Source organism: Cnephaeus nilssonii (genome assembly GCF_951640355.1).
Source record: "Cnephaeus nilssonii genome assembly, chromosome: 2".
NCBI lineage: Eukaryota > Metazoa > Chordata > Mammalia > Chiroptera > Vespertilionidae > Cnephaeus > Cnephaeus nilssonii.
The window spans coordinates 52086682-52105767 of NC_137073.1; the positions used below are offsets into that span (position 1 = coordinate 52086682).

The 19086-nt window shown below is 36.8% G+C and overlaps 1 protein-coding gene across 4 annotated transcripts in view; it reads right to left on the minus strand.

Moving 5' to 3' along the window:
* FER (FER tyrosine kinase) overlaps nt 1-19086 on the minus strand; it is a 304478-nt gene that overhangs the window by 96470 nt on the left and 188922 nt on the right. For 3 of the 4 annotated variants that reach the window (XM_079799477.1, XM_079799478.1, XM_079799476.1), the window contains 3 exons: nt 13531-13587; nt 4586-4701; nt 1382-1476 (listed from right to left, as the gene is read on the minus strand). In XM_079799477.1, the coding sequence (XP_079655603.1) occupies nt 1382-1476; nt 4586-4701; nt 13531-13587 (268 nt within the window). Of the gene's footprint in view, nt 1-1381; nt 1477-4585; nt 4702-13530; nt 13588-19086 lie in introns of those variants that run through there. The other variant, XR_013815162.1, reaches the window with a different exon arrangement.

Genomic DNA, 19086 nt, shown 5'->3' on the forward strand with positions numbered 1-19086 from the left:
GAATGGGAGAACATATTCGCCAATGATACATCTGATAAGGGGTTAATATTCAAACTTTATAAAGAACTTATAAAACTCAACACCAAAAAAGCAAACAATCCAATTAAAAAACGCTCAAAGGACCTCAATAGACACTTCTCCAAAGAGGACATACAGATGGCCAATAGACATATGAAAAGATGCTCAACATCAGTAATCATCAGAGAAATGCAATTTAAAACCACAATGAGACATCACCCCACACCTGTCAGAATAGCTATCATCAATAAACAAACAAACAAGTATTAGGATGTGGAGAAAAGAAAACCCTTGTTCACTGTTTGTAGGAATGCAGATGAGTACAGCCACTGTGGAAAACAGTATGGAGTTACCACAAAAAATTAAAATGGAACTGCCTATGACCCAGTGATTCTACTTCTGAGAATTTACCCAAAGAAACACAAAACACTAAATCGAGGGAGAATATACGCACCACTATGTTCATTGCAGCATTATTTACAACTAGAGGCCTGATGCACGAAATTCATGCACAGGGAGCAGAGTGCCTCGGACCCTTGGTGTATTGACAACAGGCCTCTGTGCTTTAATTGGCCTTGACTGTCGGGCATCTCTGGCGCGGTTCCCACAAAATGCAAGGTTTAGGCCTGATCCCTCTCACAATCCGGGACCACTGGCTCCTAACTCACCTGCCTGCCTACCTGATCGCCCCTAACCACTCTGCCTGCCTGCCTGATCGCCCCTAACTGCTTGCCTGCCTGCCTGATCACCCAGAACTGCCTCTGCCTCAGCCCCCGCAGTCACAGCTTGTCCGGAAGGACATCGGAAATGATGTCTGGAAGGTCATTTGGCTGTCCGGTCTAATTAGCATATTATGCTTTTATTATTATAGATAGCCAAGATTTGGAAGCAGCCCAAGTGTCCATCAAGAGATGAGTGGATAAAACAGCTATGGTACATTCAGACAATGGAATGCTACTCAGCCATAAAAAGGAAGAAAATTTACCTTTTGTGACAACATGGACAGAATTGGAGAACATGCTAAGTGAAATAATCCAGTCAGAGAAAGACAAAGACCATATGATTTCACTCATATGTGGAATTTAATGAACAAACTGAACTAATAAGCAAAATAGAGACAGAATCAAAGTAGAGAGCACACAGACAGCTCTGATGGGGAGGGGGGCTCAAGGCGGGTGGAAAGATTGAGCAAAAAAGCGAAAGAACTCCTTGGACATGGACAAGAGTATAGAGATTGTGGGAGTGGAGGAGGGTGGGTAGAGGCAGAAGAGGGTACAGGGGGGATAAATGGTGATGGAAAATAAAACAAAATAAAATAATTTAAAATAAAATGTCATCATGGAAACCTCTAAAATGCTATTACCTGGAATCAGTTCCATAATGATGTAGATCGGCTGTCTCTGTGTGCAAACTCCTATAAGTTTGACAATATTGGGATGATCATATTGCTTAAGAATTCTGGATGAGAAAAGAATAAGAATAATTATTTAAATATTTATGCATTAACCTACGATCATAAGTAATGTACACAAGTAGAATATACTTTAATCAATATAACTCATTTTTTAAAACTTCAATGTGAACCCAAATTGTGATAAATAGGATATATGCAAATTTTTATAAATCTTGGCAAAATATAGGTACAAATCAGTCAATTATCCTCAATTCCATTAAATATTCACTTAAAATTATCATTCACTCTGAATGACTAACAACCATGCTAAATAGGAATAACTTACTTAGTCCAAAACATTTAGAACTCTTCCAAATATCTGGACTTAGCCACCACCACAAAAGCATAGCTGAAAAGCATGAGTGAACTCAAAACTAAGCTTCTAGGGTAGCATCTTTTTGTTTTGCTCTATGTACACACTTGATTTAAAATACAAAACACCATTGGGTAATCCCTTCATTAAATTTTTATAATCAGAGCTTTCTTGCTGACCATAATCAATTTCAAAATAGTAAGAACTCAAAAGTTTTGAGAAAGCTATCAAAGGTTAAACAATAACTGAGTAACAGAGTTTCAGTATCAAGTTAAGCTGAAGCAGAGAAGACTTAGTTTGGATAAGGCAAAATTTCAGAGGGTTATAAAATAGCACAGACTCCTAGCTCGAGTTAAAAGTAGATTAGATTCCCTCAGAGGCCTGTTGTACCCTGGTGATTTCTATTACCAAATTTTACTCCACATTATCCTATTGACATAGTTATAAGCTTACTTATATTTCAAAGATGCAGTTTTCTTGCCTAAGAGAATGAAAAAATAACTTCATTTGGAGAAAGATAAAACAATTTATATAAATTTTTTATATTTAGTTGTACATGTACAACTAAAGCAGGGATACCTCTAAGAAAAATTTTTTATATTGAAAATACAGAATGATTTATAAATGAAAAAATAAACTTGGAAGAATTCTACAAATAAGGGAAATATTCTGACAATAACTTTGAGTTTGCAACTTCTACAAGGAATTAAAAAGAAAGTTTTAAAATGTTTGACTTTAATTCAAAATGTCATTTCTGAAGCTGGAAATTGCTTAGTAAAGAAATTCCAAAAAACAGCCAGCCTCAATTCCAATAATATTTAAATAGCTAAATATAGAGCTCTATCTTCTATTAAAGCACACTTAAAAGTTTTTACATGGATATAATTTTTATTTTTTAAATATATTTTATTGATTTCACAGAGAGGAAGGGAGAGGAACAGAGAGTTAGAAACATTGATGAGAGAGAAACTGATCAGCTGCCTCCTGCAAGCCCCCTACTGGGGATCAAGCCTGCAACCAAGGTACATGCCCTTGACCAGAATCAAAGCCGGGACTCTTCAGTCCAAAGGCCGACATTCTATCCACTGAGCCAACCCGGTCAGAGCTATAATTTTTATTTTTATTTTTTTATTTTTAAATATATTTTATTGATTTTTTTACAGCGAGGAAGGGAGAGAGATAGAGAGTTAGAAACATCCATGAGAGAGAAACATCGATCAGCTGCCTCCTGCACACCCCCCACTGGGTATGTGCCCGCAACCAAGGTACATGCCCTTGACGGGAATCAAACCCGGGACCCTTCAGTCCGCAGGCCGACCGGTTTCGGCTATAATTTTTATTTTTAAAATAAAACAAGTTCACTTTAGAAAAGCAAGCTAAACTCTCTATTTTGCAATAAAACAATCACAAATTCGAAAAACAAAAAAATAAAGATTTTTGAAAATGTTGGATATAACTTATACCATAAGAATACTTATGAATATCTATAAAATAATAAATGTATGAATTTAAAACCTTTAAATTTATTAGAGTATTTTTTTCTGAATTGCCAATAATACACATGAAATAGGGTTTCAACTTTATTCTGTGGTTCAACAAATGCATCATACCAGTTTACTCCTTTGCTATCAATACTCATTTTCAGATAAATGGAGAAATGTACATGAAAATGCTCCATGCCATGGGACTTAGTTCGCTCATTACCATGTTCCCTCATTGCCATGTCGTCTGTTCTCCATGACACTTTACAAAAACTTCAATTTTATACACTAGACCATGATGGAGACACACATACCCCTAACACACACACCTCTCCCTCCCTCCCTTTAGACCGGGGGTGAGGAACATTAGGCCCTCGCAATCATTTGGTCTGGTCCTGCCAAGGCATGAGGGGTGAGTTAATTAAATGTTTGATCAAATATAGCAGGCTAATTTTTAAGTTGATAATTTTGTATGGCCCGAGAATGATGTTATAAATATTCAAATAGTTGTTGGCAGAAAAAAGGTTCCCCACCCCTGCTTCACACCAACAATCTATAGATCCACCTATTTTCCTCCTCTCCCATTCATCCATCCATCTCTCAAACGTAAGTCTATCCTCACTCTGTCCAAAGCACCTTTCAATTTGTTTTGTGCTTCGTTGTATAAACTAGATGTTACAATTAACCGAATGGTTTTAACTATCTGCAATGAAGAGGTAGCAAATTGGAACATTAAATTTTAGCTGATAATAGGAAAAAAGAAAATCATCTAAAAAGATCAATTAGAAAAGAAACAATATGCAAATTCTGGAACAAATGCCAGACACTAAATTATAGAAGGCATATGAGGTTCTTAGAAAACTAACAGATGGAAAAAAAAAATTAAGTGATAATATCTAAGTAAGGTAGGGGAGATTAAATTATATATCTAAATATTTATGTAAATTATATATTTTATATATAGAATATAGTAATATTTTTATTATAAGGAAAATCACAACTTTGCATATATACATATGTATGTATATGTATGTGTGATAAAAGCAAAAAATACTGCAATTTTTTTTCAAAGACTTGAAGAATACTCACTGTTTATTAGCACCTGGTTCTTAACACTCTGCTTACCCAATTGACCTCTAGTCTCACTCAAAAACAGAAACCTTCTGATTCCACATTGTATAAGTGCTTACTTTTAGATGAGGGCTCTGAAAGTGCTTATTTCCACTTCAGCAAATCGTAATTTATGATATCTTCAAACTTACATTTTAGTGAGTCACTTATATTATAAATACACACTTGACATAACTTTAAAGAACTCACTTGGCTTCTTGTAAAAATTTCATTTTCAGTTCCTGAGGAAGATCTTCTTTACATGTTTTAACAGCAACAGCAGTTTTATCCTTTAATATGCCTTTAAATACTTCACCAAAATTTCCCTGAAAATACAAATACATTCATTGTTTGAGATGTAAGACAGCCACATAAATCTTCACAAAATACAAGAAAAGCATGTAATGATGCATTTTGAGTTAAAGCACTCAGCATTATTCAGAGTTTGAAGTGGAAATCAAGATTGGGAATGTTGCTCTTACCAATGCTCTCAACTTTAAATATGCTACTCAACACACCAAATATTTGGGGACAATTGAAAATGAAAATAGGGGAAAAATTCAAGAAAATAGGACAAAAGGAGAAACTCAAATTTGACACTGTCAGAAATATCTGAGTTTCATTACATCCAGTTTACTTTATCTGCAATTTATTAAATGTAAAAAAAAATTATCTATTAATGATTAAAGATAAAGCAGAGATTTTTCAAGGTGACTGTTGGTGTTGAGCCACATAGCCATATTGTCAGTTGGAGAGGAGTGAGAGTAAGAGACTAAGGTAGAGACAACAGAACTAGGAAGATGAAGGACTGTCAGCCACTATTGTAGGCTGTCAGTCTTTAGAAGGTACCAAGGAAGAGGAGATTCTTATCCAAATGCCCATGTCACTGGTGATGAATTCATTTTCTGTCAAATGTATGAACTCCTAACCTTACTTTATGGCAAAAATGTATTTTGACTTAAGGGGCCTAATTTCCAGTTTGAAGTCATTTTTATTTTATTATAAACATAAAACATTACAGAGAAGACCTATAAGGTTAACACAACAATTATTTTTTAGTATTCTCTTCAAGTTTTTCTACATATGCTTATATGTTTTTACAAAGCTATAATAATAATAATAATAATAATAATAATAATATGCAAGCATTATCCTATCTAATAAAAGAGTAATATGCAAATTAACCATCACTCTGCTACACCCACAAGCCACGCCTACCAGCCACGCCCCACCAGCCTACAGGAGTGATTATGCAAATTAACCCAACCAAGATGGCTTCAGCCATGGAGAGAGCATGAGGGAGGCTTGGGTTTCCCCGGCAACAGAGGAAGCCAAGCTTTCCACACACCCTGGCCAGCCCAGGCCTCCACTTAAGGCTACAAAGTTTCAATTATAGAAGGTGAATTAACCCCAACAGAAATGGCTGCTGCCACGGAGTGAGCTGGAGGCTTGGCTCCGCTCCAGGCTATAAAGTTTCAATTGTAGAAGATACATAAATCCCAGATACCAGGGCCTCCACTTGGGTCACCAGGGGGCATGGCCGGCCTGCAAACCACCACAGGCACCTCGCCCAGGCCGCCCCACACCCCAAGGGAACCCCCAACCTGATCCGGGACACCCTTCAGGGCAAACCAGCTGGCCCCCACCCATGCACCAGGCCTCTATCATATCTAATAAAAGAGTAGTATGCAGATTGACCATCACTCCAACACACAAGATGGCTGCCCCCATGTGGTCAAAGATCCTGCCCCCATGTGGACACAAGATGGCCACCAGAAGATGGCCAGCAGGGGAGGGAAGTTGGGAGGGACCAGGCCTGCAAGGGAGGACAGTTGGGGGCGCTCAAGTCTGCAGGTGAGGGTGGTTAGGGGTGACCAGGCCGGCAGAGAAAGGAAGTTGGGGGCAAACAGGCTGGCAGGGGAGCAGTTAGACATCAATCAGGCTGGCAGTGGAGTGGTTAGGGGGTGATCAGGCTGGCAGGCAAAAGTGGTTAGGGGCAATCAGGAAGGCAGGCAGGTGAGCAGTTGGGAGACAGCAGTCCTGGATTGTGAGAGGGATGTCCGACTGCCTGTTTAAAGCAGTCGGACATCCCTCTAGGGGTCACAAATTGGAGAGGGTGTAGGCTGCGCTGAGGGACACCCCCCATGCACAAATTTCATGCACCGGGCCTCTAGTATTATAATAAGCTTCAATACTATTCTTGCTGAGCAAGAAGTAGCTGAAGTAGGAATCTACTTTATTTAGTTTTCCGAGTTCTAAGGTCCATGTAACTCTTACTAATAAATAATTTAACATTATTAAAAAGCAAAATATTTTTTAACATTTTAAGTATTACTTAATATTTTACTTAATTTTAAAATTAGTTTACTCAAATTTTAATACACTTAAATATTAAGATAATAAGTTGTTACTGAATTTAATATTCAACTCTTATTTATTTAAACACAATGATTGAATATAAATTCAACATAATACACATTTATCATAAGTTAGAAAAAGAAAAATTTGAGCTTTTATATCCTTCCATGTTTGTTATTCTCAAGAATCTCCCCACCTCCCACCCCCATTATCAGATCATTAGTATATCATAGATAGAGCTGAGAGAAGATATTAATATACACAATTACTGCTGGGCCTCTACTTATCTGAATGATTCTGAAGCACTTATAATTCAACTTGTCTAAAACTTAACATTTTACTCAGACTTTTCTTAACTAACTTACCTTTTTCATTTACTAGGACCATCATTCATTCTCTCTGCAAGTATTCAGATTCTACCTCTGCAATATTTGTGTCTTCCTCCTTACATCTCAGAAAGGCCACCCTGATTCAAAATCTTAAGTTTCTCACCTACACTGATGTCAGTCACTCACCCCTTCAATTCATCCGCCACAGCACTGCCAGATTAATCTTTCCAAGAGAAAACTTACTTCCTTAATCAAAATTCATCCTTCAATTACCACCACTCTCAGCCTCTGTCTAGCTCCACAATATAGCCTCCAACTGTTACACATGTCCTTAAACTCAAGCACTTAGTGATCCCCAAATATGTGCCATGCCTCTCCTACATGTTTATCCTTCATGGAAACCATCCTCCACCCCCAATCAGGAAAACGCTAACTAATTTTTAAGTTCATTTGACAGGCACAACTTCATCTCTTCTACTGACCTTAAGTCCATGATGCTAAATATTATGTCTCTCGTCTATTTTCATGTCATTCCTCATAAGAAGATCTTGGCTCTAGGTTAATCCTCATCTCCTCCTTCCTTAGTCTTCATTAGATCCTGTAGACTCCTATTCAACCCTCAATATCAAAAATTTCCCCTTCTATCCCCAACTTTTACTGTGCCTTCTGGAATCCATGGTTCATCATTATAAAAATTTTATCTTCCATGCATTTTTTGGTCATTCTCTCCACCTTCTTGTTCCATTAGAAACTTGGTTCTCACTTGAAAATACTCAAATGGTGGATGATTTTCCTTTTGTCTTCTAAACTTAAGTGATGACTCCCCCATCCAAGCCTTCTCCCTCTGCCCAGATATGGGATAAAGTATTTACTAGTTCCTTGTTAATATTTTCAAACCATTTTGCTCCTACATTCCTAAAAACAAAACAAAACAAAACACACACACACACACACACACACACACACACACACACACACAACACATACACACAAAACAAAAACAAAAAACACAACAACACACCCAGCTTTGAAGCTTTATACCAACTGAACAACTGTCCCTTACTATGGCTATAAGCTATTGAATTTGAAAAGATTTTGCTTCATTTATTGACAATTTGAGCTCCTGATCACTATACCCCATGTTATTCCCGTCTTAATTCTTGGCAATTTCAACAGACACCTAAAAATCCATACAACAGTTCAAATTCAATTTTGGTTTTTTTGGTTTTTTTTAACATCTCTCTTTCAATGATCTTCTATTTCGAACTATTTCTATGATAATACCTTAAACTTTGCCATTGACAATAATACAACTCCTCTATAATATCTATGTCATTCATCCCGTTTTCTGGCTGGCTTCTATTTTTCTAACTTACTTCCTCTAGTATCTAGACCGCAAAAATCCTTTCACTCTGTAAGAATCTAAAGATTTTGAGGTTCTATTACTCATTGTCCATCACTCCCTTAATATCCTTTCTTCCTTCCTTGTACAACTTAAATTCCATGGTCAATAATAATTACAACTGAGACAACCAAGATGGTGGCATAGGTAAACACCTGTACTTGCTGCTTCTCACAACCACATCAAAACTACAACTAAAAGACAAAACAAATATCATTCAGAACCATGGGAAAGCTGGCTGAGTGGAAGTTCTACAACTAAAAGGAACAAAAAAAAGCACATTGAGACAGGTAGGAGGTGTGGAGGTGCGAAGATGCGCGTGAAACATCTGGCAACTGGGTGCACTGTTATTTTTTTCAATCAGGAGGGAGATACAAGCTCCTGACTGCTCTGAACTCCAGTTCTGGGCGAGACTCTAGGGACCCAGACTCATACGGGGAGAAACTGGATTGTCTGGCATCGGGCCAGAACACGAGGGCACCTTTCTCTCGAGGTGCTTGCAGCGATCATTGTTCCTGCATGGGGCTGTGGGACACAGAGATCCAGGGACCTCTCCGGGGCAGGGCTGACTGGCAGCCATTGCTGTTTGCTCCGCCCTGGTGATTCCCTCAGACCCCGCCCCACCCAATTTACAACCCCACCCAAGCTGTGCACAGCAGCTTTTGCATATGAATGGTCTGTCCTTTTGCAACCTAAAACCTAACAAACTGCAGCTGGGTCACAGAGAGCTCCAAAGCTTCCAAAAGAAGGCCCAAGGCCCAGCAGCAGCAGCCTCCATTGCTTCACGGCTGGGCCTCATCTGGGCACTTCCAAACCCCAAAGAAAGAGGAGGAATCTGTAGCTCTCTCTGTAGCTCCTGCTGGGTGGCCTCAAGCAGTGGCGGACTTTGCACCTCCTTGGAGATCCAAGAGCCAGTGTACCCAGTGGTTAGTGTGAGACCATACCAGATTACAACTCTTCACATCCATAAGAGACACACTCAGGGGGCAGACTCAGTGAGCACCAAAGGGTGTATCCAGCACAGCAGTTCTCCCATTGTAGACACAACTGGTCCTCACAGCCAATTGGCCTGGAGGTCAATTCCTCCCAGTGATACCAACAGCAATCAAGGCTTAACTACAACAAGACTGTGCACACAGCCCACAAAGGGGTCTACCAAGAGTGTCCACCTCAGGTGATTGGGGAGGCTGAGTCACTGGGTCCTATAGGACACCTAGCACACAAAGCCACTCTATCAACACAGGGAAGCAGCCAAAATGCGGAGACAAACATGTCACAAATGAAAGAAATGGAGGAAAACAAACTACTGGACATAGAGTTAAACCATGGTTATAAGGTTACTCAAGAATCTTCTAGAAACCTCTGAGAAATTTAGTGAGACCCTCAAGGATATGAAAAAGGACCAATCAAAAATTAAGCACACACTGACTGAAATAAAGAATAATATACAGAGATCCAACAGCAGACTAGAGGATCCCAAGAATCAAGTCAAAGATTTGAAATATGAAGAAGCAAAAAAAACCCAATCGGAAAAGCAAAAAAAAAAAAGAATCCAAAAATATGAAGATAGTGAGATAGTGTAAGGAGCCTCTGGGACAACCTCAAGTGTACCAAAATCCGAATTATGGGGGTGTCAGAAGAAGAGAGAGAGCAAGATACTGAAAACCTATTAGAAGAAATAATGACATAAAACTTCCCCTACCTGGTGAAAGAAATAGACTTACAAGTTCAGGAAGCGCAGAGAACCCCGAACAAAAGGAATCCAAAGAGGACCACACCAAGACACATCATAATTAAAATGCCAAGAGCAAAAGACAAAGAGAGAATATTAAAAGCAGCAAGAGAAAAACAGTTACCTACAAGGGAGTACCCATATGACTGTCCACTGATTTCTCAACAGAAACTATGCAGGCCAGAAGGGAGTAGCAAGAAATATTCAGTGATGAATAGCAAGAACCTACAATCAAGATTACTCTACCCAGCAAAGCTATAATTTAGAATTGAAGGTCAGATAAAGAGCTTCACAGATAAGAAAAAGCTAAAGGAGTTCATCACCACCAAACCAGTATTATATGAAATTCTGAAGGGTATTCTTTAAGAAGAGGAAGAAGAAGAAAAAGGTAAAGATAAAAATTATGAACAACAAATACATATCTATCAACAAGTGAGTCTAAAAATCAAGTGAATAAAAAATCTGATGAAAAGAATAAACTGGTGAATATAATAGAATCAGGGGCATAGAAAGGGAGTGGACTGACAATTCTCAGGGGGAAAGGGGTGTGGGAGGTGCGGGAAGAGACTGGACAAAAATCATACACCTATGGACGAGGACAGTGCGGGGGGGGAGGGTTAAGGGGATGGGGTAGGGTGGGAACCGGGTGGAGGGGAGCTATGGGGGGGGGGGGGGAAGAGAAACAACTATAATAATTTGAACAATAAAGATTTATTTTTTAAAAATAATAATTACAACTACTTACCATACATTGCTAACTTTTTTGTTCCTCAATCTGTAGAGCTTCCTTGTCAAATCCACAACCCAAATTAAATGCTACGCTTCTACTCTGCACTTATGCAGCTAAATGCAACTGAAGAAAGCCCACAACCATGCTGACTGGTTTCACTTTAAATTCATGAACGCAATTCTTTTATTTTTTTAAAAAATGCATGAACACAAATCTCCTTAATGCTGTTCAATAATCATATTACAATTCTGTAGAAAATTCACACTCTCATTCTTCTTAATAATGGCTTTCCCCCTTCTACTCTCTTCTTAAGTCCCCTATTCTTCCTCCCTCCATCTTTATTCTTAGCTGATAATCTTGCTTGTTAGTACATTGAGAAAACTGAAGCAATCTACTAGTAAAGAGAACTTTCAGGCTCTCAGCCCTACATTTACCCATCTACCAATCTTCCTTGCTGTTATAAAAATGAACTATTGTGTTCTTATTGAAGTCAATTCTCCATTGTAAATTAAATTTACTCTTATCTACTCAATGACATTACTCTACCAATTCTCATCTCTCCCTCCCAAATCATAAATTTGTCACTAGATCATTCCCAACTGCAAACCAGTATGCCTACAAGGCACTATATGACTTATACCTTCACCAACTCACTGACTTCCTATCCTATCATATTCCTCCTTGTTTCCTCAGTTACAGCCAAATGATCTCCCTTGCTCTTCAAATGAAATTTGCACTGGTTACTGCCTCTGTCTAGAACCCTCTTCCTTAGATGTCCCATGGCTAAATCCCTCCTCTCCAAGTTTTAATTTGAAAGTAACAATTTTAATCAGACTTACCCAATTTCCCTTTTAAAAATGGCAACTTATAGCACACTCCTAAACCCAGTATTTTCCACAGGACTCAGCACCATTTAACATTATAAAATTTACTATTTACTGTGTTTATTGTTTATCAGCCTTCCCCTGCTAGATAGAATAAAAGCTCCAAAAGGGCATTGTTTACTGAGGATTTGAGGATTGAGTAAAATATTTATTGAACACCAATTACACATCAAGAACGGTCTAGTAAGAGTATAGTACTCAAAAAATTAGAATTCTTGTCTCAACCTTATATTACCACTAATATACAGTACATTATAAGTATTTGTACAGAATTGGCAGTGAAAATATTAAATAACAAATCATTTTCTATTTACAGTATTAGCTGAAATGAAGCTATACCATTATCATTGAAGTTGCAGTCTTTTATTAAAATGATTAAATATTTTTGAAATTGACATCATGCTACTGCCTTATCATTGAGAAAAATAACTATTCTTTGAAATACCCTTATTAAGAAAATAGAGGCTAAAATTCCTCCTGATATACTATTATTTCACATATTCAACTAAACATAAAAGTAATTGAAATATTATGGTTTTTTCCCAAGTACTAAAAAAATCTGTCCCCTTCAACACATGATATTTCAGTAAGTGATTTAATTTGACAATTTATTTTTAATTATATTTTCATGGAAATTTATTTAATTTCTTTTTAATAATTTTTGGTCCAATCAGTACTACTGAGTTATTGACCTAAAGTAATAGAAAGAAGAAATATTTCCTTAAGAATGACAAGCATATAACAGAGGAAATAAACACATAACCTAATGCTTTTAGCTTGAAATGCTTTAGAAATTACTTACTAAATAAGTAATTGCAGTCAATAAAACCTGCTAGCCAGGAGTATTTCATGTTTCCATTTTGAAAAAAGATTTTAAAATACTAATAAGAACCCTTTGAAGTAGATCAGTTCAACAGGAATTTACTTTCTTAAAATATGTAACAGTTAAAAAATAGGAAACATTTTGTCAAGTCATCATGCTTACATTTAAAACAAAAAAGTAATGAATAATCACTTTTCACTTAACATACTGAGCTTTAAGTCTAATACTGATAACTCAGAAATGCATCAGTGATAGTTTTCACAAAATATCTTGAGTTTACTTTTTTTCACATTGCATTATGAAACTAAATTAAAAATATTTAATGGAAACATCTCTAATTAAGCCATTGACAAAGAAGGTAACATTTACCATTGGTACTCAATTATAAATAAACAATAAATTTGCAAGTAGTCCATTTGATTATCAAATGTTTGCCATTATTGTTAGATATAATACTTTCAAATGGCCTATGAATTGAAACTTCCAACTAGATTGGAAGAAAGGGACTTCTAACCATTAATAGAGCTAGCTACAAAATGAATCTTTATACTGAAATATGTGTCGTGTTTATACAATATTTAGATAAAATAACATTTCCAATGGTGTTATATACTGTGATTCTATACAGAGTTTTGAAATCCCAAAGAGCAGTATTTTACATTTTCTGATTACACATGATAGTTTTTTAAAAGTAAAAGATCATCTTTAAACCTTTCAAAGGTTTTCACACATCTATTTCAGTGACCATCCCAGATGTGCTACTGTGCTCTTCCAGTTAATGTGGAAGGTGCCTTGTTGTGTGCTGGAACATAAGAAGGGCTGGAGGAAAATAAAGACTCTAGAGAGTTCGCAATCACTATAAAGACTGTCAGTTATTTACCTCACTTGATTACATACCTTTCCCAGTAATTCACCCAATGTGACATCTTCATGATTGAGAACCCATTTCTTATCCTATGGCAAAGAAAAAAACAACAACAGTTTTTAAGCCCAAGTAAGAGTACATTTCCTTTAAGATGCACTTGAGGTATTGGGAAACAGACCGAAGGGGATACTTCATTCAAACCATTAAATCTACAGCACACTAGTAAGTTGTAACATCAGGAGGCTATAAAACAGATCTAAGTTATGTTACTATACAAGATATGTTAAAAATCTACATTATATAGCAAACTTCTATCAGAAATCTTCAAATGAAGGTGTCCCTGTAACTAAAACATAGCATGCACTTTTCTCTCCCCATAAAGCTTAGACTATGTTATTATTTGTCATTTCAAAAGAGCTATGTCATAAGTACATGAGAGAATTTCATTTGATAATACAAAATTTCCAATTCTCTTTTGATCATAGAGAATTCTTCTTGTACCCAAACCACATTACTAAGAGCTAATTTTTCCACATATAAACTGGTCATGAGTTATAGCTGTTAATGACACTGCATGTAGTCCCATATCTTGCCTAAGTAATTTCCTGAAATGTAATAAACAAAACTTGGGTACATAAGACCAGTGATGCAACCCATTATCTAATCTCAAGAACTAATTACTGCTTAGGGAACAGTTTATCATCTTAAAAATTTCATATTAAACCACATAATGCCATAATGTTATAAAGGCATACAGATTTAAAAAAGAAAAGGAAATGAAGCAAGGGAAAGGAATGGGGAGAGAGGAAGAAAAGGAGGGACAGAACAATTGAGTTATGCAGGGAAGAGTCAGAGAAGGAAAAGAAAATCCCGGAGTGATATATTTTATTCAGGATTTGTTTTTAATTAATGTTAAAATGTAGTATTCCCCCCATTACACATGTTGAAATGTAATTATGATCTATAGAATGAGTTGTAATAAGTAAATAAACATCTTGAAGTAAAAAGCCACCCTAACTATGGCTTAAAATGTCCTGGACAGCCATTTGAAGTACTTTACCATCAGAAACACCTTATGACAAACACTCAAACACCACCCTCTGTTACATCAACTGATTTCAAAAAACAACAATTTACATGTACAGTCTTTCAATCTAAATACAAAATTAAAGCTATAAAGGACCTGAAAGAAAACATAGAGGAATATCTTCACAACTATGTGAATAGGCAAAGATTTTGATAGACACAAAAAGCACTAACTATAACATAAACAAATAATTGGAATTCATCAAAATTAGAAACACTTGTTCTTCAAAGGCATCACTTTTTTAAAAATGAAAAGGTAAACTATAATCTGAGAGAACATTGATTTTGTATGTACAACATATAGAGAACTTACGAGATGACAACAACCCGATTTTAAGAAACAGGGGTGGGGAGGGGGTGTAAGAGAAAAACCAAAGGACTTATATGCATGCATATAAGCATAACCCATGGACACAGACAGTAGGGGGGTGAGTGCATGTGCTGGGGGGTGGGAACGGCCGGGGATAGGTTAATGGGGGAAAAAGGAGACTTATGTAACACTTTCAACAATAAAGATTTTTTAAAAATTGGGTAAAAAATTTTAAGAAAATAGATAATAAGCATATAAAAATATTTTTAACATCATCATTAGTCTTCAGTGACATACAAATACAAATCACAATTAGAGGCTATTCCATACATATTAGATACTAAAATTAAAAAGATTAACAATGCCACAAGATTACAAGAATATAGAAAAAGTGAAGTCCTCATACACTGTTAGTATGTAAAATGGTACAAGCCATTCTGAAAGACAATATATATCTACTTTATGATTCAGAAATTACACTCCTAGGTATAAACCCAAGAGAAATGAAAATATAAATTGACAAAAATACATAAAAAATGTTTGAGGCAGCTCTATTTATAATAGCCAAAAACTAGAAAAAAATTTCAATATCCAGCAAAACCAGAACTGACAAATTTTTGTATATTCTGACAATTAATTACTATTCAGCAATGAATAGCAATTTACTAGGGATACAGACAACAGCAGGGCACTTGCAAAACTCTTTTCCATGGTCACACAAGTACTGACGTGAAAGTTGGGATAAGAAACTCAATCTTTTGTCTCCTGTTACAGTGCTTAGCTTTTACTGTGCTGAAGACACCAGTCAAAGAACATTGCATTTAAAATAAAACTGAGTACAATAATTTTCTGAGTCTAAATTATATGAGTAAATCATCTCAGGTAATTAAAAAGAAGGATCAAATAATAGAACAAACATCTATAACCTGAATAAATACCATGCAATTTGTAAAATTTTTTTAATATTTCCAGAGTCCTTCAACTGAAATTGAAGCATACTCAAGGACATGCATTTTTTCTTAGATATTAATCTATGACATTACTCTATGATACATTGAGTGCTATGTTTCTAGAAAGCTAATTCAGAAAAAAAAAATGGCGGGGGAATAGACAGATGGGTCCCGAGCCTTGTCCCGGAGCAGAAGAAAGAACAGCTGAGGGTCGCTCAGGGAGTATTTGATGGCGAGTTAAGGGACAGCTAAACTCCAGGAGAAGGCAGGGGACTGCTGAATGGGGTTCCCCTGACTGGGCAGCCCCCACTGCGGCTGGGTTCCCTCTCAGAGCAACCGGCTAGGATGTGGAGAAGCACCATCTTGAAGGGGAAAGTGGATCTTATTGGAAGCTTGAAAAGTTACAACTGAGGCAACCACCGAACAGCTGCACCAAAAAAATTAAGATACCTAGGAATAAACTTAACTAAGGAGGTAAAAGACCTATACTCGGAAAACTACAGGACATTGAAAAAAAGAGATAGAGGAAGACAAACAGATGGAAGAACATACTGTGTTCATGGATTGGTAGAATCAACATCATTAAAATGTCCATACTACCCAAAGCAATCTATAGATTCAATGCATTCCCCATTAAAATACCAATGGCATATTTCACAGACCTAGAAAGAACTCTCCAAAAATTCATCTGGAATAAAAAAAGACCTCAAATAGCTGCAGCAATCCTGAGAAACAAGAACAAAGTAGGTGGGATCTCAATACCAGATATCAAGCTGTATTACAAAGCCATTGTTCTCAAAGCTGGCTGATACTTGCACAAGAACAGACATATAGATGAATGGAATAGAATAGAGAACACAGAAATCGACCCTAACCACTATGCTCAATTAATATTTGACAAAGGAGGCAAGAACATACAGTGGAGTCAAGACAGTCTCTTCAATAAATGGTGTTGGGAAAATTGGACAGATACATGCAAAAAAATGAAACTAGACCACCAACTTATACCATACACAAAAATAAACTTAAAACGGATAAAGGACTTAAACATAAGACGGGAAACCATAAAAATACTAGAGGAATCCACAGGCAGCAAAATCTCAGACATATGCCGAAACAATTTCTTTACTGATACAGCTCTTAGGGCAATGGAAACTAAAGAGAAAATAAACAAATGGGACTACATCAAAATAAAAAGCTTCTGCACAACAAAAGAAACCATCAACAAAGCAACAAGAAAGCCCACTGAATGGGAGAACGTATTTGCCAATGTTATCACCGATAAAGGTTTAATCTCCAACATTTACAGGGAACTCATACAACTTAACAAAAGGAAGATAAACAACCCAATCAAAAAATGGGCAATGGACCTAAATAGATACTTTTCGAAAGAAGACATAAGGAAGGCCAAGAGACATATGAAAACATGCTCAAAGTCACTAATCATCCAAGAAATGCAAATCAAAACAACAATGCTGTACCACCTCACACCTGTCAGAATGGCTATCATCAACAAACGACAAGTGCTGGAGAGGATGCGGAGAAAAAGGAACCCTTGTGCACTGCTGGTGGGAATGCAGACTGGTGCAGCCACTGTGGAGAACAATATGGAGTTTCCTCAAAAAAAACTAAAAATAGAACTCCCATTTGACCCAGTAATCCCACTTCTAGAAATATATCCCAAGAAACTAGAAACACCAATCAGAAAGGATATATGCACCCCTATGTTAATAGCAGCACAATTCACCATAGCTAAGATTTGGAAACAGCCTAAATGCCCATCAGCAGATTAGTAGATTAGAAAACTATGGTACATGTACACAATCGAATACTATGCTGCTATAAAAAAGAAGGAATTCTTACCTTTTGCAGCAGCATGGATGGAACTGGAGAACATTATGCTAAGTGAAATAAGCCAGGCAATGAAAGAAAAATACCACATGATCTCACTCATTTATGGAAAATAAAGAACACTATAACCTGATGAACAAAAAGATAGATACAGAGGCAGTAAAGCATCGAACATACTGTCAAATTACAGCAGGAAGGCTGGGGGAAAGAGATCAACTGAAGGACTTGTATGCATGCATATAAGCACAACTAACGGACACAAGACACTGCGGGGAGTGGGATGAGGGCATGCGACAGGGGCTAGGGAAGGCTGGGGAAAAGTCATGTGGGGGGGGAGGAGATATATGTACTACTATGTGTAATACTTTAAACAATAAAAAAAATTAAAAAAGAATCTGTACTGACAAAAAAAAAAAGAAAAGAAAAGAAATGCCACAAAGGCTCTAAAATTTAAGCTGTCATTGAAACCACAGCCCATGCAAGTAGGCCAGGACCAGCATGCTAAATGTAACTGCCTGCAAAAATAAAAGATGTAAATAGAACCAATGTCTCCTAACAAAACAGATAAAACGTCCATGGTACAATAAAAAATCATCCATCATCCCAATAGCCAAGAAATCTCAAACTGAGTGAGAAACACCAGTCAACTGACATCCATACTGAGGTAGATTAGATGTTGGAATTATCTGACAAGAACTTCAAAGCAGCCATAAAAATGCTTCCACAATCAATTTCTCTTGAAATAAATGCAAGCACAGATTGTTTCAGCAATAGGAACAGAAGTTATAAAAAAGAAACAGCCCTGGCCTGTGTGACTCAGTTGGACTAGCATTGTCCTGTGCACCAAAAAGTTGCTGGTTTGATTCTAAGTCAGGACACATGGCCGGGTGATAGGCTCGATCCTGGGGGTGTGCAGGAGGCAGCCAATGGATGTTTCTTTCTCTCCCTCTCCTTCTCCTTCTCCCTCCCTCTCCTTTTAAAATCAATAAAACATATTGGTAAAAAAAAAGAAAAGAAAAAAACATGTGGAAAAATATAGAACTTTAAAGTAAAAAAACTCAGTAAATGAACTGGTAAAGTGAAGATAACAGAAGACAGAACTTTTGAACTTGAGGACAAATCAAGATAATTTACCCAATTTAAACAACAAACAGAAACTAGACTGGGCAGAAAATTAAACAACCTCAGGGACCTGTGGGATAATAGCAAAAGAGCCAACATTTGTACCATCATGGTCCCAGAAGAAGAGGTGAAAAGAGGAATGCTGAAAGACCATTTAAAGAAATAATGGCTAAAAACTTCCCAAATTTGGTATAAGACACAAACATACAAATTCAAAAACCTGAGATAATCTTACATAGGGTACACCCAAAAATCCAAGCTAAAACATA